We start from the raw sequence: 13,758 nt of genomic DNA, 5'->3' as shown, positions 1-13,758 counted from the left end.
AAAAGCAAAATGGGACAAATGTGTTTTGTTTAATTGACTGCACTATGAACGGCTGGGGAAAGAGAATTCAGTAACTTTACACACAATAGCTAAAAGCTCTAAAATCCATATTGTTTGAGATAGTAATTGTTGCCTAGGAGCAGTGAGAAGACCTATATCGGCAGATATCCGACTGTGGCTCATTACATGGGAAATGAGGAGATAATTCAAGTGCTAAGGGTCAACACCATACAAAGTCTTATATTGATTGTGGGAGAGCACCCATTACATGTATGATGATTGGGGGTGATAAGCCTTTCTGCTGAATTTTGAGTTTGCTGACATTGAGGCAGTGCCTTATCAGAAAGGCTTGTATCTGCACAGTATTGCAAGTGTGTAATCTGGCTGTCACAAGGACACAGAGTACCACTTAGAAATCAGCAAGAATGATGGCAGCTAAGTTGTAGTCCTACAATGGTAAACGTTTGATTCATATGTCGAATAAATATATTTCTCAAAGGGCAGGGCAAGGTTTATTGCCCCAGTAAAACTTCCTATTATGTGCTTAAAAAAGAAAAAAAATCTCCAGTGTTTTCTGTCTTTGATGCAGAAAGATGTATTAAATGATTCACCTCAACATGCAGATAATGTGTTTCTTAAAGTCCTATTGGACAAGTTTGTCATAAAGTGACATGAATATTCAGAGCAGCGGCACTCAAACTTTAACAGAGAAACTGAGTTTAAACAAAAAATAGATTTTGACAATGCACATGGCCACAGTTTAATTAACAATACTCTATTAAGTTTTGGGGCTGGCCTCCCTGGAACGCCCTTGCTTCTTTTCACTGAGATACAAGTAGATGTTTCTTCATCTGAAAAATTGGCCATATGGGCAGTCACAGATCCACAGGATCAATACTACACTCTAGCTTTTAAACAGTCTCTTGGAGGAATCCCTTCAGTAATACAAACCGCAAAGGGTCTCATTTTTCCTTCAAGGTAGGCCATGCAGCCTCACCTCCTCCAGGACCAAGTCTCTGGGCACAAACACTTCTGCTTCACACTGTGAGCTATGCTCAGCAAGTCCAGATGAGAGACTCATGGTCAGATAGATTTACATTCTTTAGGGACCAATGTACCTCATCAAGTATTTTCAGAGACACCAGGCAACATTTCTAAAGCAACAGGATTTAGTAGTCAACTGAAACACAGCATCAGAATTCCTTAGGTTAGCACAGAGAAATAAACATTAAGACATAGACCATTTTGCCAAGCCAGAGCAATCCACCAGCCAAGCTGCAATGGATTCTATTTCAGGCTGTGTTCTTCTCTGACCCCTTTGTCAGTCCCAGGTGAGAGCAGCTAGCCTCTTCCAGAAGCCCCCTCTTTATACCCTGCCTGTCACCACTCAGTCCTTTTGTTCGAGCTGGTCTCTGTTCAGCTACCCTGCTGAGAGGTGAAGGGAAAACCTCCTTCCTCTTGGTCATTGATTGTAGGTTGGCATGATCTGGTCATTGGGGCTTCCCATTGTCTCTTTCGAATTCTGCATTGATATGGGTTGGTTTCAGCAGTTCCAGACAGTTCCTTAGCAACCCATTCATTGCATTCCAGACAGCAAGGCAGGAACACACCCTCATGTCTTCTGTGATGCCATGAGAGCCCTTCTCTACCCCCACCCCACTGGATAGCATTGCAAAGTACAGCAGGAAACTGAAGTGCACACAGGATTCATAAAAAAATCTCAAAAAAATCCCATTTTGTCAGAGGAGCTATAACTTGAGAGGCTGCCATGGATGCCTGCTACTCTTAAATCTTTTTCTAAAGGAACTGCCTTTATCCCCATTCATTCTTTTTACCCTGTGCTGAAATTCCCAGCAAGGGTGCTTGTTCATCATGTTCTCTGTGATGTGGATACCTGCCTACAAGGAAATACTGTGAAATTACCAACTCGTTTCACTTAGGTCACAGAACAGTGCTTTTGGGTCGTGATAATTTTGGCCTAATCTGGTTTAAATAAAGTCAGGAATGTAAAAAAAAGTATGTTTATTCTACTACTACTCTGGCATTTCATTTTTCACATTTTCCCCCTTTCTTTTCAGCTTGTTTGACATGGGAGGAGAATATTACTGCTATGCTTCTGACATTACCTGCACTTTTCCAGCAAATGGAAAGTTCACTCCTGACCAGAAGGCCATCTATGAAGCAGTGCTTAAGTCATCTCGTGCTGTAATGAAAGCAATCAAACCAGGTAAAAGATTACTATATGTCAACAGAAATTGATAAGCTTAATGGGAGCATTCAGGCTGTCAAAACAATGATGCTGAGACTCAAAGTGTTGGAAGAAGCAAGAAACTGATCACCAGATCATAGTTTAATAAAAATAAAATTGTATGATGAGAGTCCTATTGCTAGGTTTAAATGGCTGTTAGTGGAACATAGAAATGGTCGTATATATTGCTCATCCAGCCCAGTATTTTCAGGAAATAACATACGATGAGAAATTTCTGTCTTAATTAATATTCATTTTTCTCCGAATACCTTAAAGGTGGCAGTGGTGGTTGTTATGTCAATTTGTAAATTGGCAACATTTTGTGGGGATTTTAGTGATGATTGCAAGGTTCAAAACTGGGCAATACATAAGTTTATTTCAGGCATTTAGTTTTTTAGTTTCCATGTTACTTAAATAGAAAACTTTTGCTGAAAAAGTCAGTGAATATGTATTGGGGAATATACTTAATTATCTTGGAGGGCATCAGAAAACAGACTATGGAATACTATGCATTGTGTCCTTAAATTACATGTGAGCCGGTTCATCTAGCGAATTGTACGTTTTCATAGTTGAAGCATCTACATGGAGTAATTGCAGAAAACACTGCAGTGAAAATCTTGTTTTTTGTCATTCTGTTTTCATTCAGTTTAGCAAATAAATGCTTTTAGAACTAAATGCTTTTAAAGCTAACTGTTGTGGTGAGCTTGAATATTTCAATGGTGAAGGTACTTGAACATTTCTAAGTATTAGTAATAGACTAGCTTTAGCTTAATTCACAAAGTACATTTCTCCTTTAATATTACCTTACTAGCTTTCAACCACCAGACCTTAGGAAGCTTTTTAGTTTGCCAGTTAGAACATGTTATTTCCGTGTTATACAAGCTGGCTGCACATATAAGTGCTGCACATACAGATAGGATTTTATTGTTCCACTTCAAGCTAAGATTATCTGGATATGAAGTCTAGATATTTGCCAGTTTAATAATAATGTACAGGCTCCATCATCTATCTAATTTTTCCCCTCAAAGTCCTGGTTCCTCCAGTCTTCTTATTTTTCTCTACATTTTATTGCAAGCTTTAATTGTTTCATTTAATATGTATTGATAAAGTTGATTTCTAGTATGTTGCTTATTAGTTTTGGGAGTTGAAACCTAAAGCAATGTTATGCTCATAATAATATAGAGATTTTCTAAATTAACTTACCCATTTACTTTAACAAGGTCACAAAATTAAGTTATATTTCTGAAACTACTTGCCAGGTTCTCAGCTAGCTTTGTGAATGTACCAAGCCCCTAAACAGCCTTCCAGATGAATTATTTTAAATTTTAATATTACTAATCAGATATTTGGCATCAGATCTTTACTGTTCTTCCTGAAAACACCATGTTGCTTTTAGCTTCTTGTCTAGTTGGAATATTGGTGCAAATATATTTATTGTACGTTCTTGAGGCTGGTAATCACAAACAGTGGCACATAAAGCAGGTTGAATTCATATGCTGCAGACTGGTTTTGATGTTGCTGCCAATATGCACCATAGTATTATGATGCATCCATGTAACTGTGATCGTGGGAAGTGTCCATGAAAATACAAAATCTTTCACTGTAGAGACAAAACCCTTTGGGAGTTCGTAGGGCTGTTGCACCCTACCTCCTCAGCAGCCTCTGAACCCTTTTCCCTGAGCAGTAAACATGAAGGAAGCTCTGAGAGCAGAACCTCATGGGTTTCTTTACCCTTTTTTCCCTTCCTATGTATTCTTCCTTGGCCACATTATGTTCCTAATAATCTTTACTGCTGAAAATGATGTGGGAGCATGTCATAAAGGTGGTTAAGTGAAAAGAATTTGCAGAAGCGCTGACTACCTGTGTGTTCTGCATGAAAGCTAGAGCTGTTGAAAAATGAAAACCTGTTTTGATTAAAATGTTGAAGTTTCCATTTTGAAGTATACAGAACAGACTGACATTTTTCTTTTATTCACAGTTTTTAAATTTTAAAAATATCAAAAACATTATTGAAATTGTTGTTATTGAAAGTTTTCATTTGCCCAACCCTACTTTTGACTTGAGGAGAGAGAGGATGGTGTGAGTGGGAGACCTGACTTTGTTTTTGAGGATTTTTCACCAAAAACTTTTTTTCCAAATAAAAAGCCATTTTTACCAAAGAAACTTCCCTTTAAATTATTTTGACCAGTCCTAATAAAAACTCTTGTTGACTACAGTTTGGTCAAATAATTTCAATAAAATTATAGAGGAGGAATGAAAATGTTAGAAACCAGACTGAGGGAGAGAACTGTGATCTTTATAATATTTTGAAATAAAAGAAATGATCTCCTCTCTGCCTAAGAAAATAAAGCAGTATAGTTCTGCCTACTAGGAAACAAGATGCAAAAAACCTGTCAATTCAAGTGTCTTTTAAATATAGCCAGGCTCCAGCATATTTCAATCAGCCTTTTTAGCCTCCTGAAAGTCCTTTGTTCATTCCACTTCTACTTTTTTTTTTCTACCTCCATTTCCAAGTGTTACTCACTATGCAAAGAAAACCGTACAATTATAAACCCCTAATGTGGCAGGCTCCAGAAAAAGAATTTGCAGACACAACAAAAATCAGCAGCTACTTTTTTTATAGAAAATAATATTTCTCTCCAATTGTAGAACTGGGTTCTTGGTTAATTTTGCTTGCTGGCATATGGTCATGTAGGACTTTGAGTAGCCTTTTCAGAAAGTTAGAGATGCCAGTAAAGAACTATTTTCAGAATATGAAATATATATCTATAGCTAGGGCTTCTAGATACTATGATAATAAAAATAAGAGGTTATTACTATATAAAGATATGAAATAAATGCTCTTTTTGGTTACATCATGTCATCTTCATGGGGAATACATGCTGCTAAAGAAAGCTAGCTCTGTTAATTGATGTGCACAGGATTTTTACACGTACAGTTTAGGAATTAACTTTTGAAACTTTGGCTCTCAAATGAGGCTAGTGATATCTCTGAAAGTTGATTTTGCTTCTGTTTGTTTCTATTGAATCTAATCTCTATTAAAGAATAACTTCAGAAGGCTCCCAAAGTTTCAGATTCTATTATAGCAAAGCATTAATTTGACTCTGTTCTCTGTATGGGTCAAAATACATATAATTCAGAAGTTTGCATATCCTAGCTTCCAATCCAAAAACAAAACAGAAAAAATCCCTGTGGGTTGCAAATACTATGTTCTGCAAATTGAGAAACCATCACGATGGAATTGTAACTCAAGTGCAACAGCAATTATGCCACAAAACTGATTTGTAGGAAAAGGCATATTCAATTCTATTGCACAAGCAGCAACTTTGGAACCACTAGACTATAGCTGTGTTACCAATTAAAAAAAAAGTTTTACCGCGTTGTTGATTAAAAATGAAAGTTTGAAGAATAGTAATTGTGGGGAAAAGATGCAAAAAGGGATGTTTGCATGTGATTAGAGCAGACATTTGTATCAATTTTCTTGATAGGTTAATGATAAAATATTTCAAAAATAGCAATGGAAAGAAACTGCATTTCTACTTATGTTGTATTCTTAATGTTTCATAACCATCTCAGCTAAATCTATGGAAAAAATCAGAAGGGAAATATGGGGACAGATATATATAAAGTACTGAAATTTACATAATTTAATGATATGATTCATCAGCTATTCGCTTCAAATATCTGTGTCTCGAATGCAAATCTTAATACACATACAAACATATATATACAGATACATGATCACATACAATTTTTGCTACAGACCCCTGCCTCATTAAGTGAACATTACGGATAGTGCTCACTTAACGAACAGCTATTATATATATTTTTATCCTCATTGTTAAGTGTATAGCCGCAGGCCTTATTTGCTGCACCTGCTCTGAAGACAGAATTATTAATTTCCTCATGGGCTTTTCAGTGGTGCTCATCACTATAATATCTAAGTGCTCAGAAATATTAACTAGTTTATTTTCAGAACATCCCTTTGGGTGAAGGGGTATTATCATCCCCGGTTTACAGATGGGGAACTGAGGCAGAGAGATTAAAGTCAAAAGTATCCATTAATTTTGGGTTTGAGATGCCTAAGACATGATTTTTCAGAGTACTCTTGTCACCTTTGCATTTGAATCAGACAGCTTCCTCCACACCAAAAGCACAGGAGAAAGTCTCGCCCAGCTTACAGTTCCAATGTCTGGACACAGACCTGGCCTCACCCTCCGCAGACCAGAGCAGCAATTGCAGAAGAAGTTGGAGAGGGCTGGGGGATGCATGTTGCCAGGGCTGGCATTAGGAGGCAGCAAGCAAGACAATTGCCTGGGGCCCTACGAAGCTAAGTTACAACACATCTACAGAGTCACTGTGGGTAAATGTAATGCAAATATTACAGTAATCTCTAAAAGTGGAAATAAATCACACTAAAGCAGCGGTTTGCAAACTGGGGGGCACACTCTCCTAGGGGAGCACAGAGGAAAGTTTTTGGGGTGGAGCAGAGACACAGGTGGCTCGGGCTTCAGCTTTGGCCCTAGGCAGCAGGGCCCACTCCTTAGTTTCTGCCCTGGGCCCCAGCAAGTCTAACAGTGGCCCTGCTCATTGCAAATGGAATCTTCAGGGAATTTAGCTGCATGCTCTTTCAAGTCTCAACTGAGCATGCACAAGCTGCAATTTTCTCAAAGGCTTTTAAATTGGCTAAATTTGGGCAGATTTTCAGAACAGCAAAAGGCCATTCCTAACAAAAAGACCAGCTCCTGCCACATTTCAAGTCCTTGCTCCAATGCTCCACTAGAGCTTCTCAAAGAAAGGTCTCCAGAATTTTTTAACAAGGACAAAACATATTTTTCTCTAGCCTCATTCTCAGAAATGACTGAGACACTTTGACTGAAATTTCAAAATAAATAAATAGAATAAAATAAAATAAAAAGCTGGAGGCAGTCACCCAGGATATAAAATTTTAACCCAAATAATTAAGCTTTGGCAAAGTTATAAGCAACTGAATGCAAGGTTTTAAAGTGGGAAGTTTCAGGAAAGCATAATCATGGGCAGTGCTAAGAGCTCCAATAGACGCAAAGAACTAGTATCCTAATAAAATATCTTCTCACACACACAAAATATGAGTACTCTCAAATAGGTGGTTTCTGCCTCCAAAACTAATGAAGATATATGCATGTTTAAATGGATATTTATAATTATTATTGCGGACGATACCAAGCTGGGAGGGGTTGCAAGTGCTTTGGAGGATAGGATTAAAATTCAAAATGATCCGGACAAATTGGAGAAATGGTCTGAAGTAAATGGGATTAAATTCAGTAAGGATAAATGCAAAGTACTCCACTTAGGAAGGAACAGTCAGTTGCACACATACAAAATGGGAAATGACTGCCTAGGAAGGAGTACTGCAAAAAGGAATATGGGGTTCATAGTGGACCACAAGCTAAATATGAGTAAACACTATAACACTGTCGCAAAAAAAGCGAACATAATTCTGGAATGTATTAGCAGGAGTGTTGTAAGCAAGACACAAGAAGTAATTCTTCCACTCTGATTAGGCCTCAACTGGAATATTGTGTCCAGTTCTGAGCACCACAATTCAGGAAGGAGGTGGAAAAATTGGAGAGAGTCCAGAGAAGAGCAACAAAAATAACTAAAGGTCTAGAAAACATGACCTATGAGGGAAGATTGAAAAAATTGAGTTTATTTAGTGTGGAAAAGAAAAGACTGAGGACATGATAACAGTTTTCAAGTACATAAAAGTTTGTTACAAGGAGGAGGAAGAAAAATTGTTTTTCTTAACCTCTGAAGATAGGACAAGAAGCAATGGGCTTAAATTGCAGCAAGGAAGGTTTAGGTTGGACATTAAGAAAACCACCCTGACAGTTAGGAAGTTTAAGCACTGGAATAAATTGCCTAGGGAGGCTCTGGAATCTCCAGCATGGGAGATTTTTAAGGGCAGGTTAGACAAACACCTGTCAGGAATGGTCTAGATAATTAGTCCTGCCACAATGCAGGGGGGCTGGACTAGATGACCTCTCAAGGTCCTTCCAGTTCTATGATTCATTGTTTGGTTAGGCCCAGTTTTAGCAAGGTGCTTACACAAGCGTGGGACCGCTGAGTTCAGTGATTCGTGTGGTTAAATGTCAGCACATGCTTATATACCTTGATGAATCAGGGCATTAGTGTGGATCCCATACAAATATCCATAGCTTTTGCAGCCGCTTTCTTGGATTTGTAAACTAGTTTTACTATACGTTGGGGTTTTTTTAGGATAGGGGTTAGACTCTCTACATTTCAGCAACCAGTAAAACTCTTCATCAAAAATTGGAGGGAGTTATTAAATAGTGAGGTCTGCATTCTCTTTGCCCTCACCCATTAACTTAAAATATTCAGAGAATTCTTGTAAATAATTATGATCTCACAACAGGACTGGTCTTCTGACACCATTTTGAAATCCCAGTTTAATGAAGAGATATGAATATAAGGAAAATATGACCTGTGTATACAAATAAAAATGTTACCCATTAGTAATGAAAACAAGAAAACTGTGTAGACAGCATGGTCTGTTGCTTAGTGCCAAGGGACTATAGTTGTGTTTCTCTAGCACTGATTTGCTATGTAACCTTTTGCAAGCCACTTCACCTCTCTGTGCTTCAGTTTTTCTGTGTAAGAGATGGGTTCATACTTACCCAGCTTTGAAAAGCGCTTTACCATCCTCATGTGAATACTGTTACATAAGGCTAGTAATGTTCCAGTAATAGCCCACCACACAGTAGCAAGACTGCTGAAAACTGTGGTATTTGGGCAATTACTGTAAAATAGTCCAGGGGTTCTCAAACTTCATTGCACCACAACTCCCTTCTGACAACAAAAATTACTACATGCCCCCAGGAGGGAGGACCAAAGCCTGAGCCTGCTGCCCCGGCTGTGAGGGCCAAAGCCTAAGGGCTTCAGCCCAAGGTGGAGGGCCTGTAACCTGAGCCACATCAGTTAAGGCTGAAGCCCTCAGGCTTTGGCTCTGAGCGATGGGGCTTGGGCTTCAGTCCTAGGCCCCAGCAATCTAACGCCAGCTCTGGCAACCTCATTAAAACAGGGTTGTGACCCACAGTTTGAGAACGGCTGGAATGGTCTATTTTATAAGGTTATAACAAATGATAGTGTTGCTATGCCACCACCATTGTTTCAGGTGACTTATAAAGGTATTTACTGGGTCATTATAATGAGTATTTAGAAGACATCAATAAATACACATATACAAGCTAAATCCTAATTCTTGAGGACATAGTGCTGGTGACATTACATCTTTTAAATATATTATTGCTTTAGACACCAGGTTGATAGATGGAAACTTTTTATTTCCTTTATTCAAACTTAGGTCATTGAAACTACTTGGAATTAATGTTCTAGATAATAAGAGATTTACAGTGCACCTTCCATTGTTCTCCCTGTTTAAGTTAAATACTCTACGATCCTTAATTTGTAGGCCCTACATCTATTCTTTACAGTGAGATACAGTCACATTCCAAGCTTTATTTTTAAATTTATGGACATTTTCAAAAATGACTACTCTGTTTTGTTCAGTCGCTCTCTAGTTCTTGATTTCATTTTCCCAGGTATACACCATATTATATGAAGAGAATTAAACACCTCTTTCAGTAAGGTCTATTATTCTAAATTCCTCTTTCTCTAGTCAACTGTTCACAAGCAACAGCTAAGGCCAACTTGGCAACCATTCAATTCCCTATCTGTACATTTATATGATTTAACAAGCTTGTATCTCAAGTCCCCACTGAACTGAAATTGCAGTCAGACATTATTTGGGCAGCTGGGCATATTTGTTGATTGATGTTGTTTGTTTCAATAAAATATGCAAAATTGTTCCAGATATGCACAAAAGTTGTTCACCAAGCCAGCTTATATCCAATGTGAAAGCTATTCTCCTTAATGACATCACATTTACAGAGCTACATATAGGAGTCTCATGGCCACAGAACTTTCAAAGTTGGCATTGGCATTTAGGGGTGTGGGCATATCCCTTCAGCCCTCCATTCTCCTTTCCAAAAGAGTTAACCCCATGTCTCCTCTACCTCTCCAGATGGAGTTGGCAGAATCCCCTCCTGAGAAGGTCAGACTTTCCTATGATGAACAATGTTGGGAAATGTAGTCAAGGAAAAGTTCTTCTCACTCCAAGCACCTCAGATAATGATGGACACGGATGTCGCTGGTATAGTGTGGAGCATAATTAGTAAACTTGACTGTTGATAGCCTTTCAGAGTTGAGGCTCCACGTAAATTTTCTAGTGCTGAGGACCCCTCGGGCTGGTTCTCAGTCATGGACAATATGGTTGTCCTGTAATACCTCAACCGAGTGGGCACATGGTCACTTGTCATATCAAAAAGCAATTAATCCATGGGAACAGAGAGTCCAAAACAAAGAAACCCCATCTGGCAGATGATGACCTGAGTTGAGGGGGTATATTATTGAGTGGATGTTCAAACCCTCAGTGGCATCTTTACTGACTGAGGTCATCCAAATGTGGACTTGCATGTTAGAACTCAGAGCCAGTGTCTGAGGTTTTGCTCAAGAGTTAGCAGGGGCCTGCAACTTGTAGCATTGTCATTTTTCATTTGTGCTGGAGAAATACCCAAAGGCTTGAGTTAGGATTGGGGTCTCAATGTGCTAGGTGCTGTACCACACATAGGAAAGCACAGTACCTTCCCTTAAGAGTTTATAGTCTAATTTCAGACATCTTCTTTTATGTTACAGGGGAACATGCTCCTTGAAATTTCAATTAGGTGCTAAATAGGTCCTTTGATCCTACGTGAACTCACTCACTATACCACCTCTTGTGGAAAGTTTTTTTCTTGATGGCCATAACCTTGACTATTGGGATCTATAAGTTACTGACTGTTATGGGGTCAGGTCACCCTTTAACACCTTGTATAGGGAGAAGGTGATATTTAGGCCTCATCCAAAATTTTCACCTAAATCCATGCATATCGCTGCCTGTATTTTCCCCAAAGCCCTATAGCTGTCCTGGGAAGATGAGCTACATGTCCTGGATATCAAGAGAGTAGTCAGTCCCTACTTAGAAATAAACCTTTTAGATGGTCCAATACAATGTTTATGATCTTTGGAGAAAATTGGGCCACTTCAGCTCACATCCTACCTGAAAGGATAAGGCTGTACATTGTCTTATGAGATGACAGATATTTCAGGGCTGAGGCAAAGGGTGGCAACTTCAGTGGCATGTATCTGTAAAGTGCCCTTATCTGAAAAGTGTAGAGCTCAGTTTGCATCTTCACAAATCAGTCAGTGTCACATCAAGAACTGATTTTGGTTTCGGGAGAGCAGTTCTGCCTGTTGAACAGTGACTGAAGAAGTCAGCCCTCTTCTTGACAGGAAGGTTACAGCTAGCTAGTCTCCTGCATTTGGGTTCTTATAGTCAATTTCATTTATGAGAACAAATTACCAAAACAACTCCTGTACTCTGAACATATTGCCTCTAACGGAGCCACACTGATTATAAATGATTCAGAATTCAAGACCTAAAGCTTTTGGAGGCTGAGAAGAACTGAGTAATGGCTACACAGGGTGTAGTCTTGATTCCCTTGGAAAATAGAATGTAAGGTTTGAGTGATGTGCATCCTTGAAAAGGATTTGTGGCTGAGCGGTAGGCACACAACTCTGTGGAGGACGTATGTTCAGAGAACAAAAGCTACAGTGCTGAGTAACACCTCTTGTATACAAATAAAATGTAGAGAATGCTTTTTATACAAAAATCAACTTGAAAAATTCAAAGGTGCCATTTTTTTTCTGCTCTGTTTTTGCTACTTAAGTATGTTCCAAAAGGAACAAAATGGAGAAGATTGTTGGGTTTAGATAGTATAAGATCTGGGCATGAAAAAATCCAAATAATTTTAAGAACTGGTTAAAGGCACTAATAGCTACAGATTTGACATAGGATAATGTACTATTGATGACTTGTTCTCCATGTTATTAAATTGAGCGCACATGCTGTCAGGAATGAATGCAAATTCAGAAATTGTAAGGTCACAGATTACTTATTAAACACTTATTTTGAAGCATGATAGTTCCATATCTCACAAGAGCTCAGGTTTATTTCTGTATATTACAGTTCCTTATACTGTTTTATAATGTCATTCATCCTATGTGTTCTACTAGAAAGGAAAAAAACTTAAACACATGAAGAATATCATTGTAACAATCCTATTAAAAAAGAACTATGATCTCATTCATAAATGCTGTTGACTACAAGATAAACTTACTAAAATATGACAGGTTTCAGAGTAGCAGCCGTGTTAGTCTGTATTCGCAAAAAGAAAAGGAGTACTTGTGGCACCTTAGAGACTAACCAATTTATTTGAGCATAAGCTTTCGTGAGCTACAACTCACTTCATGCATCCGATGAAGTGAGCTGTAGCTCACAAAAGCTTATGCTCAAATAAATTTGTTAGTCTCTAAGGTGCCACAAGTACTCCTTTTCTTTTTACTAAAATATGTTTCTCTCAATCAGAGATTCAGTACGTGGTTTTTCCATTTAAAATTCATTTATTTTTATTTTGTGTAGTCCACATTTTTATTGAGTTATAAGTGCATATTAGCTGTCAGTTGTGCTTTTTAAGGACAAATGTTTCTTTTAATTGTTTTTTTTTAAAGAATTAATACAGTTTTATCATGCTCTAAATTGGACTTTTTGACAGCAGCATTGCAGAGAGGGACTGGGGAAGACATGAGGTTATTTCATGTTTGTTTATTAATTTCTATCTTTCCTACTTGTATTACGGAATTATTTCTGTCCAGGTTTTCTTCTTTTCATGCAAACTACTGCAAGTCATTTTTACTCTTCTGAGATATCTAAAGCGTGGCAGTATTTCTTAGGCATAGAACATTTATAACTTAAGTTGAGGATTTCATATTGATTCCCTTGAAGAATAAGTGTTTTCAGAGTGTTACAACTAGTCCTTGATATTTAATGAATCCCAACAGATAACATGGCAATATACTTTTCCCTTTCAATTAAGAATGTGCTCTTGTGTTAAAAACAGTTGAAAAGAATCTAACCCTTGTTCATATATAATGTTGCAGCAATTAATAGTCCATTCTCTATTGAATTATGCCTATAGTATTTTCCTGCTGATAGGATAGCATTATTTCTTTGTTCATAAACTAGTTGCACTCTGTTTAAGTATTAGTTATGTGTGCGTGACCCAGAAAAGGTATTGTGGCTTGCCATTGTAACTTAAATCAGAATTCATCAACATAAATTGTTCGCTAAAGGCGGCATGGCCATCCCCAAAGGGGGTTGGAAAGTGGGAGGCAGACAAAGTTCTAATATTGAACAGCAAGCGACGTTAATTGATAAATTGAAAATTTACAACTTTTTAAAAATTGTTACACAAGTCTATGAACTAATGCATGTGAATCCTATTGTGTTGGGGTGAGAGTCACTGTTAACCATACAGACTAACTACCCAGAGTTAGCATTAGCTAACAGTAGG

At 38.0% G+C, this 13,758-nt stretch overlaps 1 protein-coding gene across 3 annotated transcripts in view; it reads left to right on the top strand.

The window, feature by feature from the left end:
* Positions 1-13,758, top strand: part of PEPD (peptidase D) — a 223,290-nt gene that overhangs the window by 171,674 nt on the left and 37,858 nt on the right. For all 3 annotated transcript variants that reach the window (XM_077831255.1, XM_077831256.1, XM_077831254.1), the window contains one exon: positions 2,079-2,227. In XM_077831255.1, coding sequence (XP_077687381.1) covers positions 2,079-2,227 — 149 coding nt within the window. The remainder of the gene's footprint in view (positions 1-2,078; positions 2,228-13,758) is intronic.

This window comes from Eretmochelys imbricata, chromosome 12 (genome assembly GCF_965152235.1).
Source record: "Eretmochelys imbricata isolate rEreImb1 chromosome 12, rEreImb1.hap1, whole genome shotgun sequence".
Classification (NCBI taxonomy): Eukaryota; Metazoa; Chordata; order Testudines; family Cheloniidae; genus Eretmochelys; species Eretmochelys imbricata.
The sequence above is the reverse complement of the archived record's forward strand: the minus strand, read 5'-3'. Positions and strand labels throughout refer to the sequence as shown.